Source organism: Ovis canadensis, chromosome 13 (genome assembly GCF_042477335.2).
Source record: "Ovis canadensis isolate MfBH-ARS-UI-01 breed Bighorn chromosome 13, ARS-UI_OviCan_v2, whole genome shotgun sequence".
Classification (NCBI taxonomy): domain Eukaryota; kingdom Metazoa; phylum Chordata; class Mammalia; order Artiodactyla; family Bovidae; genus Ovis; species Ovis canadensis.
The window spans coordinates 32,850,140-32,869,194 of record NC_091257.1 but is presented as its reverse complement, the minus strand read 5'-3'; the positions used below and the strand labels follow the sequence as shown (position 1 = coordinate 32,869,194).

The following is a 19,055-nucleotide window of genomic DNA, read 5'->3' as shown; positions in this document are numbered from 1 at the left end:
AAAGAAATTAACACATCCCTTCTGAAGGCTGACCGGAAACAGGAAATGTCTGACTTTACGCCCTCCCCTGTTAGTATAAAAGAAGCCTGAATGCTAACTCCAGACAAGCTGCTTATTTGGAACACATCCGTTATTTTTTTCAGGCTTCTGGCTTCCCTCTTAAAGTTGCTTTTCCTCGCCCCAGCAGCTCATCTCTTGACGTACTGGTCTGACATGCAGTGAGCAGTACAAGCTTGGACTCAGTAACACATGTACATTCTCAAGTGAGATGGACAAATATCCCTGCTATTCGGAGGTCATCTGTTGGGGCCACTCCAGCCATCCACAAACACTAGAACAAACAGATGTTCTCTGTTTCTCAGTGGCTGAAGTATCATAGAAGAGTCTAAATGGCAAAATAACTGTTCTAAAAGAATTTTTCCAAATGACTACCCACTGTTAAAATTTTCAGCACTGTAATAATGAAAGAACTTGCTAGGAAACTGGGGTTGTAACAGTTATGTTTTTGCAGTTAAGTGTTGCAGAAAGTTGAATAGTGTTTTGCCATTACACAGTAGAAACTAGACATCTGCAGAAATAAAGAGCAACGAACAAAATGAGAAAAGCAAACGCCATTATTCTGAGTTTGCGATAGTAAGGGGGCCAGCCACCATCACTGGTGTTTCGGTGGAGACTCAAAGGTGGGCAAGGAGTGGGAAAACTTTGTAAGATGGAGAAAGGGAGGTTTCAGGTGTGCCTGACCAGAGGCTGGTGGCAGGGAGCAGCTGAGCGTGGAAAACCTAGAACCGGGGATCTTACGTGATTGCTTGTGGGTCAGATTTGACTGTCTCTGGTTGGCTTTAAATTGGAAGCAGGGGCAAAATTAGGAAGGTGTGTCAGTTATTAATCAAGCCCTAGCCATCTGAGGCCAATTGTTACAGAAGTTACTATTTAGCTTCCTGGCTTGTTGCTAGAGACAGCAATCTTGCTTCCTGTAAGTCTGATTTAAAGGAGGCTGGCTTCTTGGGCTGGTTGCTATAGATAAGGGGTTGGTCTCCCGGGCAGGTGGCTGCAGGTCGTGGGTCAGCCTATTGCTCTGATGGTCTGGCCATTGGGTTTGTGTACATTCAGTCTCTCCCATTCCATTCCTTAATCTGTAACAGAAAGAAAAACTAAGCAGATACACCCAGATGTTGATGAGAGATCAAAATTAAAATTTTAATCATAATGGGAATTCCCTGGTGGTCCTAAAGTTAGGACTCTGTGCTCCCACTGTAGCTATGATTTGATTTCCCAGGTGCCTCAGATATATAAGTAGAATCTTAAAATACTTGTCTTTTTGTGACTGGCTTATTTCACCTGGCACAATGTCAAGGTTGGTTCATATGTAGCATATGTCAGAATTTCCTTTCTTCCTTTTTTTAACAGCCCCTCCCTACCTGCTGCTCCCCCTGAGAAAAATTAGGAAAGAGTTAATCTGAGAATAATGAACACACAGCAGTGCCCTTGTTTCTCTTCACTTAATTTCACCTTTTGGAAACGGGCCTCAATTTCACTCATTTATAAGATTGCGTCATAATATATACCTGTTCATGTGCCCACTGCCTAGCACAAAAGCGGGGATGAGGGGCTGTTAGGTATCCCCTGCTAGTCCCCTCAAGATGGTTTTCCCCTGCACCCCATCTTCCCCTACTCAATTTCCTTCTCTCTTCTTTTCACTCTCCTAGGAACTGAGAGAGGGAGGGACCAGGGTGAGCTGTCGGTCATGACATGAAGAGGTCATGGCCTGGTGGGGAAAGCCTGAGACGGAAGAAAACTCACTAGGCTCAGGACAACATAGAGATTCTCAAGGGGAAATTCAGCCTTTGTAAGGCTGGAAAATATTCCACTGTAGGTATACACCACATTTTGTTTATCCACTCACCTGTCGACGGACCCTTAGGTTGCTTCCACCTTTTGGCTATTGTAGATGCTGCTGCTGTGAACACGAATGTACAAAAATCTTTTTGAAACCCTGCCTTCAAATTTTGGGGGGGGAGTATACTCAGAAGTGGGATTGCTCAATCATACAATAATTCTATTTTTATTTTGGGGGAATTCCCCTGGAGAAGGAAATGGCAAACCACTCTAGTATTCTTGCTTGGAGAATCCCATGGACAGAGGGGTCTGGCAGGATACAGTCCATGAGGTTGCAAGAGTCAGACACAACTTAGCGACTAAACCAGCACCACCATACTAGTTTATATAGCAGCTGCACCAGTTTACATTCCTACCAGCAGTGCACAAACACGTTTCTTACTCCTGAGTCTGATTTCCTGGTGTGCTGGTCTGGAGGAGATTGCTTATTTAGTCACTAAGTCTGTTTGACTCTTTTGCGACCCTCTGTACTGTAGCCTGCCAGGCTCCTCTGTGCATGGGATTCTGGGGCAAGAATACTGAGTGGGTTGCCCTCCTCCTCCAGGGGATCTTCTTGACCCAGGAATCAAACCCACATCTCCTGCACTGGCAGGTGGATTCTCTACCACTGAGCCACCTGGGAAGCCTGTGGATCAGAAGCAGTGAATTAGAAAGGACCAGCAGGTGAAATAACAGTGTGTCATCTGGCTGAGACGAATTCTAAGAAGCAAAACTAGCACTGGATTATTACAATATTCAATAATGTATATTTAATGATGCTTTGGAATGTAATGAAAAACTTAAATTATGTCTGATTTCCCATTTACAAAGAAGCAGACATCTATATATATTCTAGAAAAACAGCCACTGATAAATATGTAAGTACTGAAGCGTTTGATTATGATTTCTGAAATAAAGAGTGCTATCAAAAATGGTAAACTTTTCAAAGGCTCCTTAAGGAGATCTTTTCACTTACCCAGGAAGTTCACTTAAATGGCCTGGACCCCTTCCTATAATGCCACATCAGTGAGACATTGCTGTTTCCATGTGTAATCATCATACAGAGGCACTCCCTGGTGGCTCAGCGGTTAAAGCATCTGCCTGCGGTGCAGGAGACCCGGGTGTGATCCCTGGGTTGGGAAGATCCCCTGCAGAAGGAAACGGCAACCCACTCCAGTATTCTTGTCTGGAAAATTCCATGGACTGAGGAGCCTGGTGGGCTACAGTCCATGGGGTTGCAAAGAGTCGGACACGACTGAGCCTGTCCGGCTCCTCTGTGCATGGGATTCTGGGGCAAGAATACTGAGTGGGTTGCCCTCCTCCTCCAGGGGATCTTCTTGACCCAGGAATCAAACCCACATCTCAGGGGCCTTTTCAAATTTAAATCATGATGTAGTAAGGACATGCACTAAGCCAGAATGATATTTTCTGCTAATGGTGTTTGTATGGTAGTGAAATGTTTATTGATTAAGGAAAGCACTAATCTACTGAGTTGGGAAAACATTCTCCATACCATTGGAGAACGACAGGTCTAACAGATAGTGACCATTTGGGGGTGTATATTGAACTGTCTTATGTACAGAGCACTAGGAGTCTGAGAGAAGTGAGGAGGTGACATATGGCCTGAGAAGGGTCACGACCTAGTTATGACACACAAGGGACATTATTACAGTGTGTAGGCTGCACGTGGGAAGAGGGGGTGGTCAGAGAGAGGTGTGCCCTTTCTCCTGGGCAAGCCAGGCCTGGGGTCCTGGGGATGCAGGGTGAGCTGGGAGGCAGATGAAATGGTTGTCGGAAAGCTCAGTCAGGGCTCACCATCAGAGGTCAAAGTCAAGGTTAGGGAATCCAGAGTAACCTGAACAGAGGTACTGTGACTGAGACTGAATAAGTCACTGATGGTTAATGGGCTTCCCAGGTGGCACAGTGGGAAAAGAATCCACCTGCCAAAGCAGGCGATATAGATGTGGGTTTGATCCCTGGGTTGGGAAGATCCCCTGGAGTAGGAAATGGCAACCCTCTCCAGCATTCTTGCCTGGAAAATTCCATGAGCAGAGGAGCCTGGCGGGCCATAGTCCATGGACTCGCAGAGTTGGACATGACTGAACACCATGCCCTGATAGTTAAAACGGCAGAGGCGTGTGGGGACATCTCACAAGAGGCTGTGCGTGCCCACTTTTTTTCTTTTTAATGTCTTCCCATCTTGAAATGGGAAAAGTGCTGTCCTTTGTCTGCCCCACATCCTGGCCCCTTTGTGAAGTCGGCTGTGTTGTCAACTCACTGGGCGGTGAGCCCAACGTCCCTTCAGTCACATCATGTCAGGAGCTGAACTGGGACTGGAATTCCCTGCCCCGGAGCTTTCTGCCACCAGGTGAGCCTTGGTCCTGTTATTTTCCAGTGCTAAACATCTTCTCCTTCCTAGAAAAAGCTTTTGTTTCTAACAAATGTGTTACATCTTAGTGGGCAGTGGGCTGTGAAGCCTGGAGGGTAGCAAACTCAGTCAAAATGGCAGGTTAGTACCCTGGTTTCCTCAGCAATGTTAGGAGGTGGCCTGAAATTAAGGTGACTTGGCTTTTGAAAAGTCTTTTTTAGAGACACTAGATTTTTGGTGGCTGGCACTGAGACTTCTATTCAGTACAGATTCCATACTAACCAATAATCCTTGGCTGGACTGATGATTTCTTTCTAGGTGAAGGTATTCATCTGTTTCACAGGCAAGGAAGCAATGGTTTTTGCATGTACATTTGACACTTCAGTGAATATTTCAGAAAATCACTAAAATATAAGACTACTGAGATTGCTTATGTTATTTAAGGCTTTAAAAAAATTAACTGGATTGGTAGGGAATGAATCTTGGCCACATTTTCTTTTTCAACTCTTAAGTTCCCTTATTCACTAGTTGTATCTTTAAACCTAAGTTACCACTCGTTGCTTACAAACAGTTCAAGGCATTAAAGTATTCTAGAACGTTCTGCAAACAAGTGCAGTTTAGGATGTATACTTATAATGAATCGCAAGGTGGAGTGGGCTCCCTTACTTCCTAACTCGCCTCAATGGTAGAGAAAATAACCTTGGAGCTTTGTTCTATGCATAAATGAAGCACTTTACATAGGTCCAGGTTAAGTTGCTATCAGAGTCATTACTTCCCCTGTAGCTGGTCACCATCATATTTTCCAGGGGCCTATTTTGGAGGGGGAGGGGTCACTGGAAAATAAAGTGACTGGAAGAGCACTGGTGGCACAACAAAGGGTTTTGGTTATCCCACAGCCGCCTTACAAACGCCAGCGGCTGCCAGGGAAACTGGCCACCAGATGGTTGGAGCAGACACACTCTGAGCAGGTACTTAGCCTGAGCTTGGGGCCATTTTCTTCTTTTGACCAAAGGTCCACGTCCTGGGTTAACTTGGCTCAGTGTTTTCTGTCTTCTAGGAGGTGATTCAGGGAGTTGTGCAAATGACTGGTTTGTGTAATTATGGCTCCCTGATTCAGTTGAGGTGGTTTCTTCTTATAAGCAGATATTTATAAATTGTTTGAGCTGACAGTGATATTGCTCATGTTTTAAATATTGTGATTCCTTTCAAAATTCTGCTTTAAAATGCCCAGCTTCTATAGCTAAAAAGTTTGAAGAGCACTGACTAATAAGCCATCCCCCCAAGTTTCATATTTACTTCTCTACAACAACCAAAACCTTCAACAGCGATTATGGAGATGAAGGAAAAAAAATTCCCAAGTACTTTTGTCTGCTCACAGAGCAGGGTGTGGTTAGCTGATCCAGCTGGAAGCTTTCTAAGGCTGAGTGTTCAAGGACAGGGTCTCAGGCTGCACTGCTTGCCTCCCCTCACCCCCTCCAGCCCCACACCTGGGCCAGATCCATGTGAGAAAGTACCCCTGCATTCAGACTTCCAAGGGCTACATCACAGCAGATGCTGGGGCTAAAGGCACGGATTTTTCCTGAATAATGCTTCTCAACCTTGCTGCCTTTGGTCAGGAGGGCTGAGTTCCACAGAAGTTAACAAGGCCCCCCTCTCTTCAAGTCTAGAACTAGTCCTAAGCAGTCATTCCTAAACCACTTCAAAAAGAGGAAAGGAGAGAAGCAAGGCTCACTAGAATGGGTCTCTTTTCCACTCGAAACATCTGCAGAATCCTCTCTCATTATTCCAATCTGCTTTCCTGAGCTCCTCCTGTTCAGTGATTCCTGGAGGTGGGGCAGAAGGGTGATCTTGCACACAAGATCCCCACTTTGGCCATTTCTCAGTAGTGTGACCTTCCACAGGTTTAATGATCAGAATTAGTGTCTTTATTTGTAAAATGGAGGACAAAAGCACAGGCTTGGTTTTATATATATATAAACAACCAATTTCAGAGAAGGCAATGGCAACCCACTCCAGTGTTCTTGCCTGGAGAATCCCAGGGATGGCGGAGCCTGGTGGGCTGCCGTCTATGGGGTCACACAGAGTCGGACACGACTGAAGCGACTTAGCACCAGCAGCAGCAACCAACCAACTTAGTATGCATCAGGTGTTCAATGAGAGATGCCTTTCATCATCTTGGCATCACACTGCTTCTGTGGCCTTTCCTGGAACCCTCACCACGTGTCAAGCCGGAGTCATTTCTGTCTTGAGGATTTTCATGTGCATGTGATGTTTTGGTGGGAGGGGTTTGGCACTCTGGAAAATTACTGATGAGGACTTCGTACTTATCTTTCCTTTCTAGGCCTGTGGACCCAAAGTCATATCCTGAATAAGCCCCGCAGATGCATTGTTAAGGGGAATATGGCAGGAACATTAGAGGAGGAGGTGGGATGGGGGCGGGTAGTGCAGAAAAGTTGCTGTAGACCAGCAGCTGTCCATCACTGGGCAATAGCCTGTGGACACCTTGCCCCCTGGTCGTGTCTGAGCGCTCCCCCAGATGGTATTCTCAGTTGACACTGCCATTCTCTTCTGCCAATGACCCTTCAGCATGGAAAGCTTGCAGAAGTCATGCTGTCTCCTATGTGCCATTGTGTCTCCTTGTAAGCCCTTCAGCCCACATCGTTAATATAAATATGTTAACTGTTACGATTAAAGAAAAAGCCCATGTGTCTGCACAGACATGCCGCACACACAGGGTTGAATGACTGCATGCTTCCTTTCGCACAGCACCCACACCACAAACCAGCAGCTGGAGCAGATCACACAGTAACCGTGCACCGTAGCCCAGAAAATCTGGATATTCACTGACTTGCAGTTACATTCCAGCCAAACTTGCCTGGGAAGCAAAAGGGTCGGAACTGCCTTAATAAAGAGAAGTCATTTCATCCTGTCGCTACCTCCGCACCTCTATGCGACTGCAGTTCTTTAGAACTTTCCCTCCTCATCTTGGCGTTAGCACTTTGCTGTCATTCATTTTCCCAGCGCTACAGACCTGGGCCCTTGGACTCTTTAATCAATAGACATTGACAAGAGGCCAGATGAGAATTTCCAACAAGGTTTTATGGGGGCTCACACTGCAGCACAAGGGAACAAAGGCAAGAATCAGGTGGCCTTGCCTACCTGCTCCTTCACAAAAAGCTCCCTGGGTCCTTAGATGGGGTGATGGTGGGAATGGATCTGCAGTCCAGGCAGGGGGCATGGCTCAGGTGGTCTGTCCATCCTCCTTGGCGGTGCCATACGCATGAATTGTGCAGTTTTTTGCTTTCTGCATTAGCACTTCAAAATGGCAGACTTGCCGACTACCGCCACCAGGAAGAGTGTGTAGTGGTCAACATCGCCCTGCTGCGCAGGCGTGAGGTTGCTTTCAACCACTTGTGGTTAACTTATGGCCTTCAGCACCATGTTGTTTAAGGAAGCTTCACCCCTTGGTCAGTCTACGGATGCCAGCTTCCTGTTTAAGGAGGTGCTGTCCAGGGGCAAGTGTCCTGGCAGATGACTCAAGCTCCCAGATGATCTCATTTTCCTTTGAGGGGTTCTACACCCTTTGTTCTGAAGGGTCAAGGAGCCGAATGTCTCTTCTTCTGGAGCGTCTTCCTGCTGAGACCCTAGCCTAGCCGAGAGGTGCCTAAGTCTCTTGCTGACTGTTCCAAAGACCTATAGGGACCAGGGTCACCTTCTAGGACTTAAATCCTTGGGTTTAAACCTTCTAGGGTTTAAATCCTTGGGCCATCAGGAGCCTCACTTGGAACTGCTGAAGCATGGAAGACACAAATCTAACTAAAGATTAAACAGGCAGGCTCTGAATAATGACAGAAGAACTACGGCCACTAGAGGGCCCAGGAGCGGCAGGAACCAAGGAATGTAACAGGATGAAACCTTTGACTCCCATATAGTTTGGGCAGAGGGGTAGCTGAACCCATGTAGCCATTTAACTTGTTCATAAATTTCCTGAGTATTTACTTCAACTTCCTCTGAGTTGTTGATGCATGTTCTACAAGTGTTGTTAATCACGGCATAGATACCCCCTTGTTCATCCAGATGATCCAGGGTTATTGTCAAACACAACATTGGCTAAGGATCTGGGGACTCTTGGAGACCCCTTAAAGGCATCACCAGTTGTTTTTTTTGGCTGCACCAGGCATATCTTGCAGGATCTTAGTTCCCTGACCAGGGATTGAACCTGCACCCTTGGCAGTGAAAGCATGGAGTCCTGACCACTGGACCACCGGGGAATTCTCATCACCGTTTTCTGAGACCAGGTTTTCTATGGCCTGTGTGAGGATTCTTAAGATTGTTTCATGATAGGCAAAATTCCCCAAGGGGCAGCCAGACCTATGGCCGCCCCAATCCCTGCCAGGACTAATCTGAGTGCCCAGTTATGTCTGTTTTGAGAGGTGGCACTATTATGTGCAGTGGTGCTTAGCCCTTTAGCGCCCAATCGGCCCAAAGTGCATTCTCCTCGGAAGTGAACATTGTCTAGGCATGGGTAGGCCACTGCTCGGAGAGGCCAGGAGAAGGAGGAATTTGGGCTCCCTTCAAAGGGTAGTTTATTCTGCGGTGGACCACAGAGGAACAGATATCCGGCAGGGGTACAAGCTTGGCGGGGTGAAGTAGAATTAAACCACCGACGTAAAAGGGCACCCCAGCGAGGGGCATTACTGCACCTAGGGGACAAAGGCCCTCCGTCTAGCGGTCCCCCATCTAGTTCTGAGTTTTCCTCTATTTCCTCCTCATCGCTGAAAGCAGAAGGGGTCTGATAGGCGAGCCTCCAGGCCGGGGCTGCTGTTCCTTTCCAGTGCGTACAAGATGTGTTGGGCTGGGTGCCTGGGGAGAGCAGAGATGAGTCCACACACCAGTGAGTCTGGTTAGGGGTGCAGGAGGAGCTTAACGTGGAAAATGACATTGGATAAATAGACAGTGAGCTTCCCGCATCGATAAGGCAGGCATCTGTCTGGCAGGGGCAACAGGGTTTTCCTTGCCCTGTGCAGAGAAAGGGCCGCTTGATCCAGAGACCCGTTTGGTTCCAAGGGTCTGTAAGCTCTACACACCCCATTTCCTCATGATCTTCAAGATCCACTATTAGAAGCAGTGTGTTCCTAACTGGTTCAGAAGTCAGGGTGAGATTGACATCCTCATCCACAGGCACAATCTGGAGCTGAGGAACCCCCTCTTGTGGGTGGGGATGACAGGTCCAACCGGAGAGATTATTTCCTGAGGCCAAAATGCTGGAGAAGTTGACGACTGAGTTCTCTCTCCAGGCTCCCCTCTCCTCGTTGTTCTGTCCCCAACCCCTCCTTAGGAGAAGGGCCAGGAGAAGGGTCCATGTTTCCCATCCTGTCATTGGTTCTGGTCTTCTAGATGCTGAGGGTCCAAAAAAGCTGCTTATCCAGTGGGGGTGGCTGAGCAAACCAGGCGTATGTGAGCGAAAATGCAATGACAAAATTAGCACCCAGAAGTCCAGCCTAATGCATCACTCTTTACTCATTTGTTAGCGGTGCTTTTCTTCTGCATAAGTATCTCAGGTCTGCAACTGGCTCACAGGTATGTTCTTCCGTTGTAGCCTGTGGGGTTTTTGGAGGCAAGAGATTTAATCTAGTTAAATGTAACTAACTAGGTATTCCTTGTAGTTCACTGGCAGTGAGGGTGGCTAAGATTACTCCATAGAGGCCCTTCCATTTTGGTAGCTGATCTTCAGGGGATTCCTTCCTTCCAAGTTTTAAGAACTTGGTCCCCAAACTTCACTCATGAAGAAGCTGCCCCCACTGTTGTATCCCTAGTGAGCGTTGGTGGTGCCTTGTGGGCACTAGCCAAGGCTGCTTTGTGAACTTGTTCCAAGTTAACAGTACATTGTAGGCACTGGCTCAATTCCTCACACCGGTGGTAAGGAAGGGCCTCTGCTAGGTCATGTCAAATGGGCTAAACTTCAGGATACCCTGGGGGCTGTGTTCACCCTGAGGAGTGCAAGAGGAACCAGGGCTCATGAGTCTCTTGGCAAAGTTTTGTTACAGTTTTCTTTAAAGTATGGTTCATTTTTTTCTACTTTTTCCTGAAGATTGGAGGTGCCAAGAGGTGTGTAGATTATAGCTAATCCCCAAGGTGTTTGTTAGGCCTTCCTTTGCTATGACGGAGGGCCCATTATGGCTCTGGAGGGATTTTAGAAGTCCAAACCAAGCAACTGTCTCCTTTAAGAGAGACTCACAGACTTCAGTGGCCTTTTCAGATTGAATGGGGAAGGCTTCCCTCCATCCTGTAAAAGTACTGATGGACACAGAAAGATACTTTTATCCTGACTGTGGGGGCATCTGGGTGAAGTTCAATTGCCAGTCTTCCCCCAGGTCTGTCCATCGGTGCTGAACTGGCTTGAGTAATGAACCAGGGATTGCATGGGCTTGCAGATTATTACAGGGATACAAATCACAAGCAAGGGTCACTTGCTTTATTGTTCCTTTAAGCCCCTTTACTGAAAAAGTCCTTAGTATCAAGTTCCACAGTGCACTCCTCCCACAGGTGGTGGCATAATATGAACCCGAATAAGCCTTCATTGTTAGGCTCCAGGGATAAGAAACTTGTCATCCTTTCTATACCAGCTTGTTCTAGCTTTCTTATAGCCCCATTTTTCAGCATCTTCTTGTTCCTGTGGGGAATACTGGGGAAGGCAGGCCAGTTCAGGGTGGGGAGACAGTCACTAGGGCCATGCTTTGGTCATGCTCTGCAACTGCACTGTGTGTTTAGGGACTTGATCAGCTTTGTTTTTTCTTTGGGTTATAAAGGACCTGTCCTTCTGATGGCCATTACAGGGAATTACTGCTGCCTGGGTCAGGAACTGCACTGCTTCTAAAAGAGCCAAGATTAAATCTTCATGTTTTATGGCAGAATCTCTAGCAGTTCCTGTCTCTCTCCAAATGGCAGCATGAGTGTGTACATATCACATGGAATCCACATTTAGAATCAGTAAAAATATTTTTCTGGGCTGAAGTCTGGGTGCTGGGGCCCTGGCTTCGACGATTTTATATAAGCTAACTATGTGTGCTGTGCTTAGTCTCAAAGTCGTGTCCGACCCATGATGACCACATGGACTGTACCCTCCCAGGCTCCTCTGTCCATGGGGATATCTAGGCAAGAATACTAGAGTGGGTTGCCTTGCCTTCCTCCAGGGGATCTTCCCGACCCAGGGACTGAACCCAGGTCTCCAGCATTGCAGGTGGACTCTTCATCATCTGAGCCACCAGGGAAGCGCTAACTATAGCAGCCTGCATTTGGATTCCCATCTCTATAAACTACTCCCGTCAATGAACCGTTCAGCCTCAGGGTTGTCATGGGGTTCATCCAGAAGACTGGATCTGACAGAATAAGTCTGTTTTACTGTCTCTGTACACTGATGCAATGAATTTCCATTTTCAACAGCTGGGAGAAGTGTTGGGTTTAAGGTTTGGCACACCTTTAAAGTAATATCAGGGGCATCCATTAGAAGAGCCTGGTATTTTGCTAACCTTCCTCTGTTCACCAATGGTGTCCTTTGGCTTCTAACACAGACTGCACTTGATGAAGGGTTAATTCATGTAGATGATGTCCCAGGGTGAGCTTGTTAGCCTCACTGACCAGTAGGGCCATGCTGCTAAGCCCGAAGGCAGCTGGGGCATCCCAAGGCTACTGAGTAGAACTGTTCTGAAAAGTAAGCCACTGGCCGTCGATCTGCTTCCAATTTTTGGGTCAAACTCCTAGTGCCATCCTTGCCCTCTCATGGATAGGGTGAAGGGTTTGTCTAAATTTGGAAGCCCCAGTGCTGGTGCTTTGCTCAACTCAGTCTTTAGAGTCTCAAAGTGCTATTGGTGCTCCCTACTCCACTGAAAGGGTTCCCTTTCTCCCTTCAGAGCTTCATACATAAGGCCATGCTTGGAATCCAGATACAGCAGAACCCAGACATTCCGAGAAAGCCTCAGAGTTGTCTCTTTGTGGCTGGAGGTGGTAATGCACGAACTGCTGTTTTCTGATCTATGGCCAGGGGGTCAAAACAAACCCTAAACATTGAACCTGTTGTAGAAGCTCAGGCTTTGTTGAGGAGACTTTATATCCCCTTTCTGCCAGGAAACTTGGGACCTTAACAGTATTCTGATCTGCATCTTGCCTTATCTCACAACTCATTAATGGTCGGACATGAGTTTCAGCAAACTCCGAGAGACGGTGAAGGACAGGGGAGCCTGGTGTGCTGCAGTCCATGGGGATGCAAAGAGTCAGACACGATTTAGTGGCTGAACACCAATTAATAGGTCATCAACATACTGGAACACAGCGTTCCACATTACAGGCTCAGTTCCATAAGTTCTTTTGCTAATGCATTTCCAAGGACATGGGGGCTCTCCAGAAAGCCCCAGGGAAGCACTGTCCAAGTGCTTCCAGGGTATCAAGTTCCCTCCGTTCAAAGGCAGAAAGGTTTGAGAGTCTGGATGAAGGGGGACAAAGAACATGCATCCTTGAGGTCTAGGAGAGAGAAGTACTGAGCACCCCCTGGCATTTAGGTGAGTTGGGTGTATGTATGGGTTTGGCACCAAAGGGTGAATGGGGTGGATAACCCGTAAGTCTTGTACAAACCAGGGCCAAAACATATCCCTGTGAGGCTTTTTGGATGGGAGAATTCGAGTGCTGTAATAGGACTGACTGGGCTCAGTGGGCCTGTGTTTTAGGAATTTGGTGAGCAGAGCAGCAGTTTGATCTGCGACCCCTCCTCCCTGCCAAGGTCTCAGGCTTTAAAAGACAGTGCCTCTACCAGGGGTATTTTCCCACAGGCTTGACCTCTATTTCCGTCCGGGGAACAAGCTTTGCCTTTCCTGGTACCGATATAGTTCCAAACCACAGGATCCACCTGTTCCCTAATTACTTGGGGAATGTTTTCATGACCAGTGGGTGGGGCATCTGGGGCTACTAACAAATGCATTCTCTATTCTGATTTTCTGTCTTCTTGGCTCTCACCTGGTTCTAAGAGTATACTAGCTCCCAGTTTATTTAGCAAATCTTTTCTGAGATGGGGAAGAGGCCACTCAGGCATACACAAAAAAGAATGAGAGATGAGACGACACCAGCTGCAAACTCACAGGTAAAGGTTAGTACAGTCGCGTTAGAGACGCGGGTGGGCTGGGGACGGCACAACCGGGCAAGTCAGAACAAGGACACACACCACTTATTCCAAAAACGGCAACAATACACTTCAGACATGGAGCTTTTAAAATACGGACTAACAAAAAGACAGAAGGGGAAGCACAAGTTTAAGAGTAAACTCGTCCAGATTTAGACAATATCATGTTTACAGTGCCTCTGGCAAGCTGTACACACATTGAGGATGCCGAGTATTTGCTCCCTTTTGTTACCAGTTAGCACCTGCGTCGACACGTCGTGTTTCTGGGCCTCAGTTTCCTCGTATGGAGAATGGGGTCACGCCAGGTTCCACCCGCTAAAGCATTCTGTCCCCGGTCTCAGGATGTCTTCCCCGGCCATTTGGAAAGGGGGTGAAGGGTTGTTTCAGCTGCCTTATTTTGTTCTTCCGAGAGGCGAGGGGGCAGTGCTGCCATGTGTGTGTGGGTGGGTGGGTGGCAGGATGGGGACCACCCTGCAAAGTTCTCGCACCCACAGCCGACTGCGTGGTGGGGTGAACAGGAGAGCCTGGGGCACCTGACGATAAACCTGCGGGGAGAGCGGCGCCGCCCCGGCCCAAGGTGCATTCTGGGCAGACGACGGGCGGCTCAGGACGGGAGAGCGCCCCAACCCTGCCCACTAACTCTAACCTCTGAGAGTTTAAAGGAGGAGAAAAAAAAATCCCCTCCCTCCACCCCGACTCCCGTCCGCCGCTGCCAGCGGCCCAGGCGCCGCACGCACCTCTCTTCCCTGCGCCGGTTCCTCGCGACATCACTGCACCGCCGGCGCGCACGCGCGCGGGAGGCCACCCCCCTCCTCCGTATCCGCTTCCAGGGCAGAGGGTGGGGCGAGGCCGGGTGGGCGGGGCGCCGAGGCCGCGGAGGGCGGGGCGGCCCGCGGGTGGGCGGGGAGCGGGGGCGGGACCGGGCCAGCAGGTGGGCGGGGCGCGGAGGCCGCGGGGGGCGGGGCCGGGCCCCAGCGTCCCCCGGGCCGCCCACGCCCGGGCCCAGCGCCGCGCCTCCCCGCCGCCCGCGTTCCCGTCGCCCACGGCCGCTCGCGTCCCCGCCGCCTGCTTTCGCCCCCGCCGCCTGCTTTCGCCCCCGCGTCTCCGCATCCCTAACGGCCGCGCCCCCTGAACCGGAACCGCTTGCGGCCGCCGGCGCAGAGCCGGGCCGATCGGGAAGCGGAGGAGGTTGCGCGGCGCCCGCCATGGCGGCGGCGGGGTGAGCCGGGCCGGGCGGCCGCAGTCGCGCGGGCGCGGGCGCTCCTCCGCCGCGGACAGGCCGCCGGGCCGGGCGAGGGGAGCCGGGCCGCCCATGGCGAGGCCGCGCCGCCGCCGCCGCTGCTGACCCGGGGCCGCGCCGGGGCCGGGGCGCCAGCCATGGGGAACACCGCCTCGTGCTGCGTGTCGTCCAGCCCCAAGCTCCGCAGGAATGCCCACTCGCGGCTGGAGTCCTGCCGGCCCGACGCCGACCTGAGCCGCGAGGACACGGGCTGCAACCTGCAGCACATCAGCGACCGGGAGAACATCGACGGTGAGGCGGGCGGGCGGGGGGTCCCTCTGATTCCTCCGACGCCCCGCGCCGCCTGCGCGCTCGCCCCGCACCCCGCGCCCCGCCCGGCGGCCGTTGCTCTCGGCCGGTTACCGCGAGCGGACCGGGGTCTTCGCCCCGGAGAGCGGGCCGGGGCGGGGTCCAGGCCGGGCTCCGGCTGTCTGTCCGGCGGAGCTGCCTGTCGAGTTGCGCGCGGAAGGGTGAGCCTATCTGTATCCCGAGAGGCGAAGGAGATGGGGACCCTGGGCATGGCCGAGGACTGAATGCCTGGGTCGGCTCCCCAGAAACTGGCGAAGTGAGCCCACTTGCTGGCCCTGACCCCATTTCTTGAAAAAACCAAAAAAAAAAAAAAAATCCCCACAGCCCTCCTCGCAAAATACCAACAACAGAAAGGATTTTGGGTGGGGGAATGTTGAGAGATTGCAGTCAAATAACGTCACCTGAATTCTTTAACATTTTTTTTTCTTTACAGTATTATCGCAGTGATTTGCAGACAGCTTTGGAATAAGTCCCCTTGTTTTTGCTTGAGGTTGAATTACAGTCCTGTGAATTTCTGAGTGATTTCAATGACTTCTGGACTAGGATTTGTAAAGGAAGTTAAGACTGATCGCTGCTCCTAGTAATGATTGTTGATTTTATTGGTCTTACAGTATTTTATTAGTACTGTTTTATCAATAAGCTTATGTGATTTAATATCTAATAGATGGGTAGTTTATGCATCAAACAGTTTATGTAATTTTAAACTTAAAAAATTTTGAAATTGGAAATATATTTTTATGAAATCTTGACTTTTTCTTTAAACCACTGATTCTTTTCACAGTTGATGTGGTTGAACTAATTTGAAAAAAATTTCTTGTGTGAATGAATTGGCACAACTCTGTCATAATTCATTCTTGTCACTTTTAGAATGGCGCATTCCATCTAGTATGCAAAGCCAAATTTAAACTCTGCCATGGGGAAGAATTTTTTCATTGTTTGGCATCATTTAATTTCTTGTAAATAGTAAATTCATCTTTTTAGAACAACTTTATTAAATGGGTACCATATGTAAAGAGAGACTAATAAAATGTCTGGTTTATAGTAGACAGTAAGTTAGGGTTCAGTATGACATTTCTAATGGTGTTATTTTAACTTCCATTGTGTTAACCTGGGCTTCCCTGGTTGTCTGGGTGCATGGGTGTGAAGTGGATTCAGTCCTGGCTGACTCTTTGTGACCCCCATGGAGTGTAGCTAGCCAGGCTCCTCTGTCCATGGGATTGTCCAGGCAAGAATACTGGAGTGGGTTACCATTTCCTTCTCCTGGGGATTTTTCTGACCCAGGGTGCAAACCCGCATTTCTTGAGTCTCCTGCATTGGCAGGCAGGTTCTTTACCACTAAGTAGCGCCAGCTGGGAAGCCCTCCCTGGTAGCTCGGTGGTAAAGAATCCTTGGCTGGGGAAGATCCCCTGGAGAAGGAAATGACAACCGACTCCAGTATTCTTGCCTGGGAAATCCCATGGACAGAGGAATGTAGTGGGCTATAGTCCATGGGATCGAAAAGAGTGGGACATGAATGACGCGACTTAGCACACATGCACAGCAGAAAGGTATTAAGTCCCACTTGTCTCAATCACTTCTGTGGTGCCAAGCACCTGAAAGAAGTGTCCAGCATGTAATAAAGACTGAATAACCATTGTATTATAAAGGAATGAATGACTTTGTTGTAGAATATCGTTATTCATATACATTGTTGGAACATTGGAAATAACTTCTCCCTTGTGTTGTGTCCTGCTATTGGGTAGAGACATTGTTTTAAATAATGGATTAAAATAATACAAAGAAAAGGAAGACTCGCATTTCTTAGACCCAGGCTGCATGCTGTTATGACTGTAATAAGGAAAGGGGAAAATAAAAGTAACTACAGTCAGCTATTTGGCAATAAGGTGTAGAAGGATTTTGCCAGAAAAATGTAGAATGATGTGTGTTCTTTCATTTGGAAGAAGTCTAAGTTTTGGTCATCATTTGTTTTTGAGGAAACATTTGAAAGATCATCAGTTCTTGTTTTGGAGATTTGGGATGGTTTGAGAGACTAGCAGAGCAGGTTAAGAGGATTTCTCATCTGGGCTGTAGTGTCTTCGTTTCCCAGAACTCACTGGTTATGATGCTAATTTAAACCCAGAAGTCCTCATTCACTATTTAAATAATCTTCTGTCTACCGCATTCAGTCAGTAATACTTGTAGTTTACCTATTCAGCTGTTCTCAATGATTTCAGTTAGACCAGAAATCTAGGACTGGGCTTTGGCATGAGTATGTGTAAAGCTCTCCAGGTGATTCTGAGATGCTACTGGTTTGAAAATCACTGGTTGAGGTGTCTTGGAATTGTCATTGTTGTTCAGAGGCATTTTCCATGGGAACTCATTGTGTCAGAAGCTGACAGAAGAAAATAGATTTAAGTTGTAGTGTATAGATATGTATATATATATTTGTATTTTAACTTCTGATTGTTAGACGATTAAACTTTTAAAAACTGCGTCTCAAGAGTTCTTAATTTTAGTACATAACAAAAGCTAAAGTGCCTAAGTACCATATTTCTTCTGTCCTGAAAGACCTTCCAGTTAGCTAGACTTGGAAGATTCAGAGAAATTCATAGAGCTTGGTTAGGTTAGTTTCTTTAGAGCACCAAGGATACTAGGTTCACGTTTTCCACACCCAAACACAGCAGGTAATGTTTGTCTGTAGAATTTCAATGATTGTATTAGGCTTCCATGATGCCCAAGGGGAACGTGCCTCCTTTTATATTTGGTGTACGCTATCCACTGGAGGAGGGAATGGCTACCCACTCCAGTATTCTTGCCTGGAGAATCCCATGGACAGAGGAGCCTAGAGGGCTACAGTCCATGGGGTTGCAAAGAGTCGAACATGATTGAGCAGTTGACACACAATGTTAGGTTATTCCTGTCTTAGAAATTTATGTTAGACTCATTAGATAAGAAAATGAGTGAGTTACTAAATGAAATAAATGTTACTAAGTAAATGTTTGAGAGTCCCTTGGACTGCAGGGAGATCCAGTCAGTCCATTCTAAAGGAGATCAGTCCTGGGTGTTCTTTGGAAGGACTGATGCTAAAGCTGAAACTCCAATACTTTGGCAACCTCATGCGAAGAGTTGACTCATTGGGAAAGACTGATGCTGGGAGGGATTGGGGACATGAGGAGAAGGGGACGACAGAGGATGAGAAGGCTGGATGGCATCACCAAGTCGATGGACATGAGTTTGGGTGAACTCTAGGAGTTGGTGATGGACAGGGAGGCTTGGTGTGCTGCAGTTCATGGGGTCGCAAAGAGTCTGAGGGACTGAGACTGAACTGAAAGAAATGTTACTTCTTATAAAGTTATTCTGAGATCAAGAAGTAACAGAAACACTTAGCAACAATGATGATAACAAAGTATAGCACTTACATGTTACTTGAGATCAGCTCATTCATTTAGTAACATTTAGTCACATTTAGTGACAGTAACATTTCATTTAGTAACTCATTCGTTTAGTAACATTTAGTCACAGTAACCTTGGGGATAATATCATCCTTACTTTAGGACCAGAAGCAAAGGAGACAGGAGAAATGACTTGCCCAAAGCCATGGAGCCATTAAATTACAAGTGGAAACTTTCCAGTGTTGCCTGACTGATAATAACCAGGCTGGGCTTGCCTTCTTGGGTAGGCTGTGGGTCACCGGGTCATATCTGTGGTTTCTCTTCTTCCATCTGTAACAACTGGTCTTACCTGATTGTACCATTTTTTATGGAAGAAGAAGAGGAGAAAGGGACTAAAGAGAATTTAAAATTCAGTGAGGCCAAATAAATAAGGATAATTATAATACCTGTACCTGGTGTGTCGGTTTGGGTTGACAAACTCAAATCTTAAAATGATTGAGAGCCACTTCATCCAGGGACTAGCTGTCATCCCGGACCATCCTATCACTTCCTCATCTCCTGTTCAGTCTGCTGGGCAGCATGACTCTGCCTTCAAAGTACATCCAGAGGGACTCCCCTAGTGGCCCAGTGGCTAAGACTCCACACTCCCAGTGCAGGGGATCAGGCTTGATCAGTCGTCAGGGA

At 48.0% G+C, this 19,055-nt stretch overlaps 2 protein-coding genes across 4 annotated transcripts in view; one reads left to right on the top strand and one right to left on the bottom strand.

Annotated features, from left to right (window-relative positions):
- Positions 1 to 7,321: 7,321 nt before the first annotated feature.
- Positions 7,322 to 14,245, bottom strand: LOC138417364 (endogenous retrovirus group V member 1 Env polyprotein-like). Of its 3 annotated transcripts, none has more exons than XM_069547363.1 (2): positions 14,150 to 14,245; positions 7,322 to 9,843 (listed from the first exon to the last, which is right to left on the bottom strand). In XM_069547363.1, exon 2 carries the CDS (start codon positions 9,621 to 9,623, stop codon positions 8,568 to 8,570), a length of 1,056 nt encoding a protein of 351 aa, XP_069403464.1. In that variant the 5' UTR covers positions 9,624 to 9,843; positions 14,150 to 14,245; the 3' UTR covers positions 7,322 to 8,567. The 3 variants fall into 3 exon arrangements, with proteins under 3 accessions (XP_069403464.1, XP_069403465.1, XP_069403466.1); XM_069547364.1 differs by having other exon boundaries at positions 13,645 to 14,228; XM_069547365.1 differs by having other exon boundaries at positions 13,655 to 14,175.
- Positions 14,246 to 14,356: 111 nt separating this feature from the next.
- CCNY (cyclin Y) overlaps positions 14,357 to 19,055 on the top strand; it is a 106,805-nt gene continuing 102,106 nt past the window's right edge. Inside the window, exon 1 of the mRNA XM_069547366.1 lies at positions 14,357 to 14,943. Within this exon, the coding sequence (XP_069403467.1) occupies positions 14,790 to 14,943 (154 nt within the window). The 5' untranslated portion in view covers positions 14,357 to 14,789. The remainder of the gene's footprint in view (positions 14,944 to 19,055) is intronic.

What these genes read in the sequence shown, in the direction of transcription:
- LOC138417364 (XM_069547363.1), bottom strand. Translation starts at nt 9,623, where the DNA reads ATGACAGGATGGGAAACATGGACCCTTCTCCTGGCCCTTCTCCTAAGG.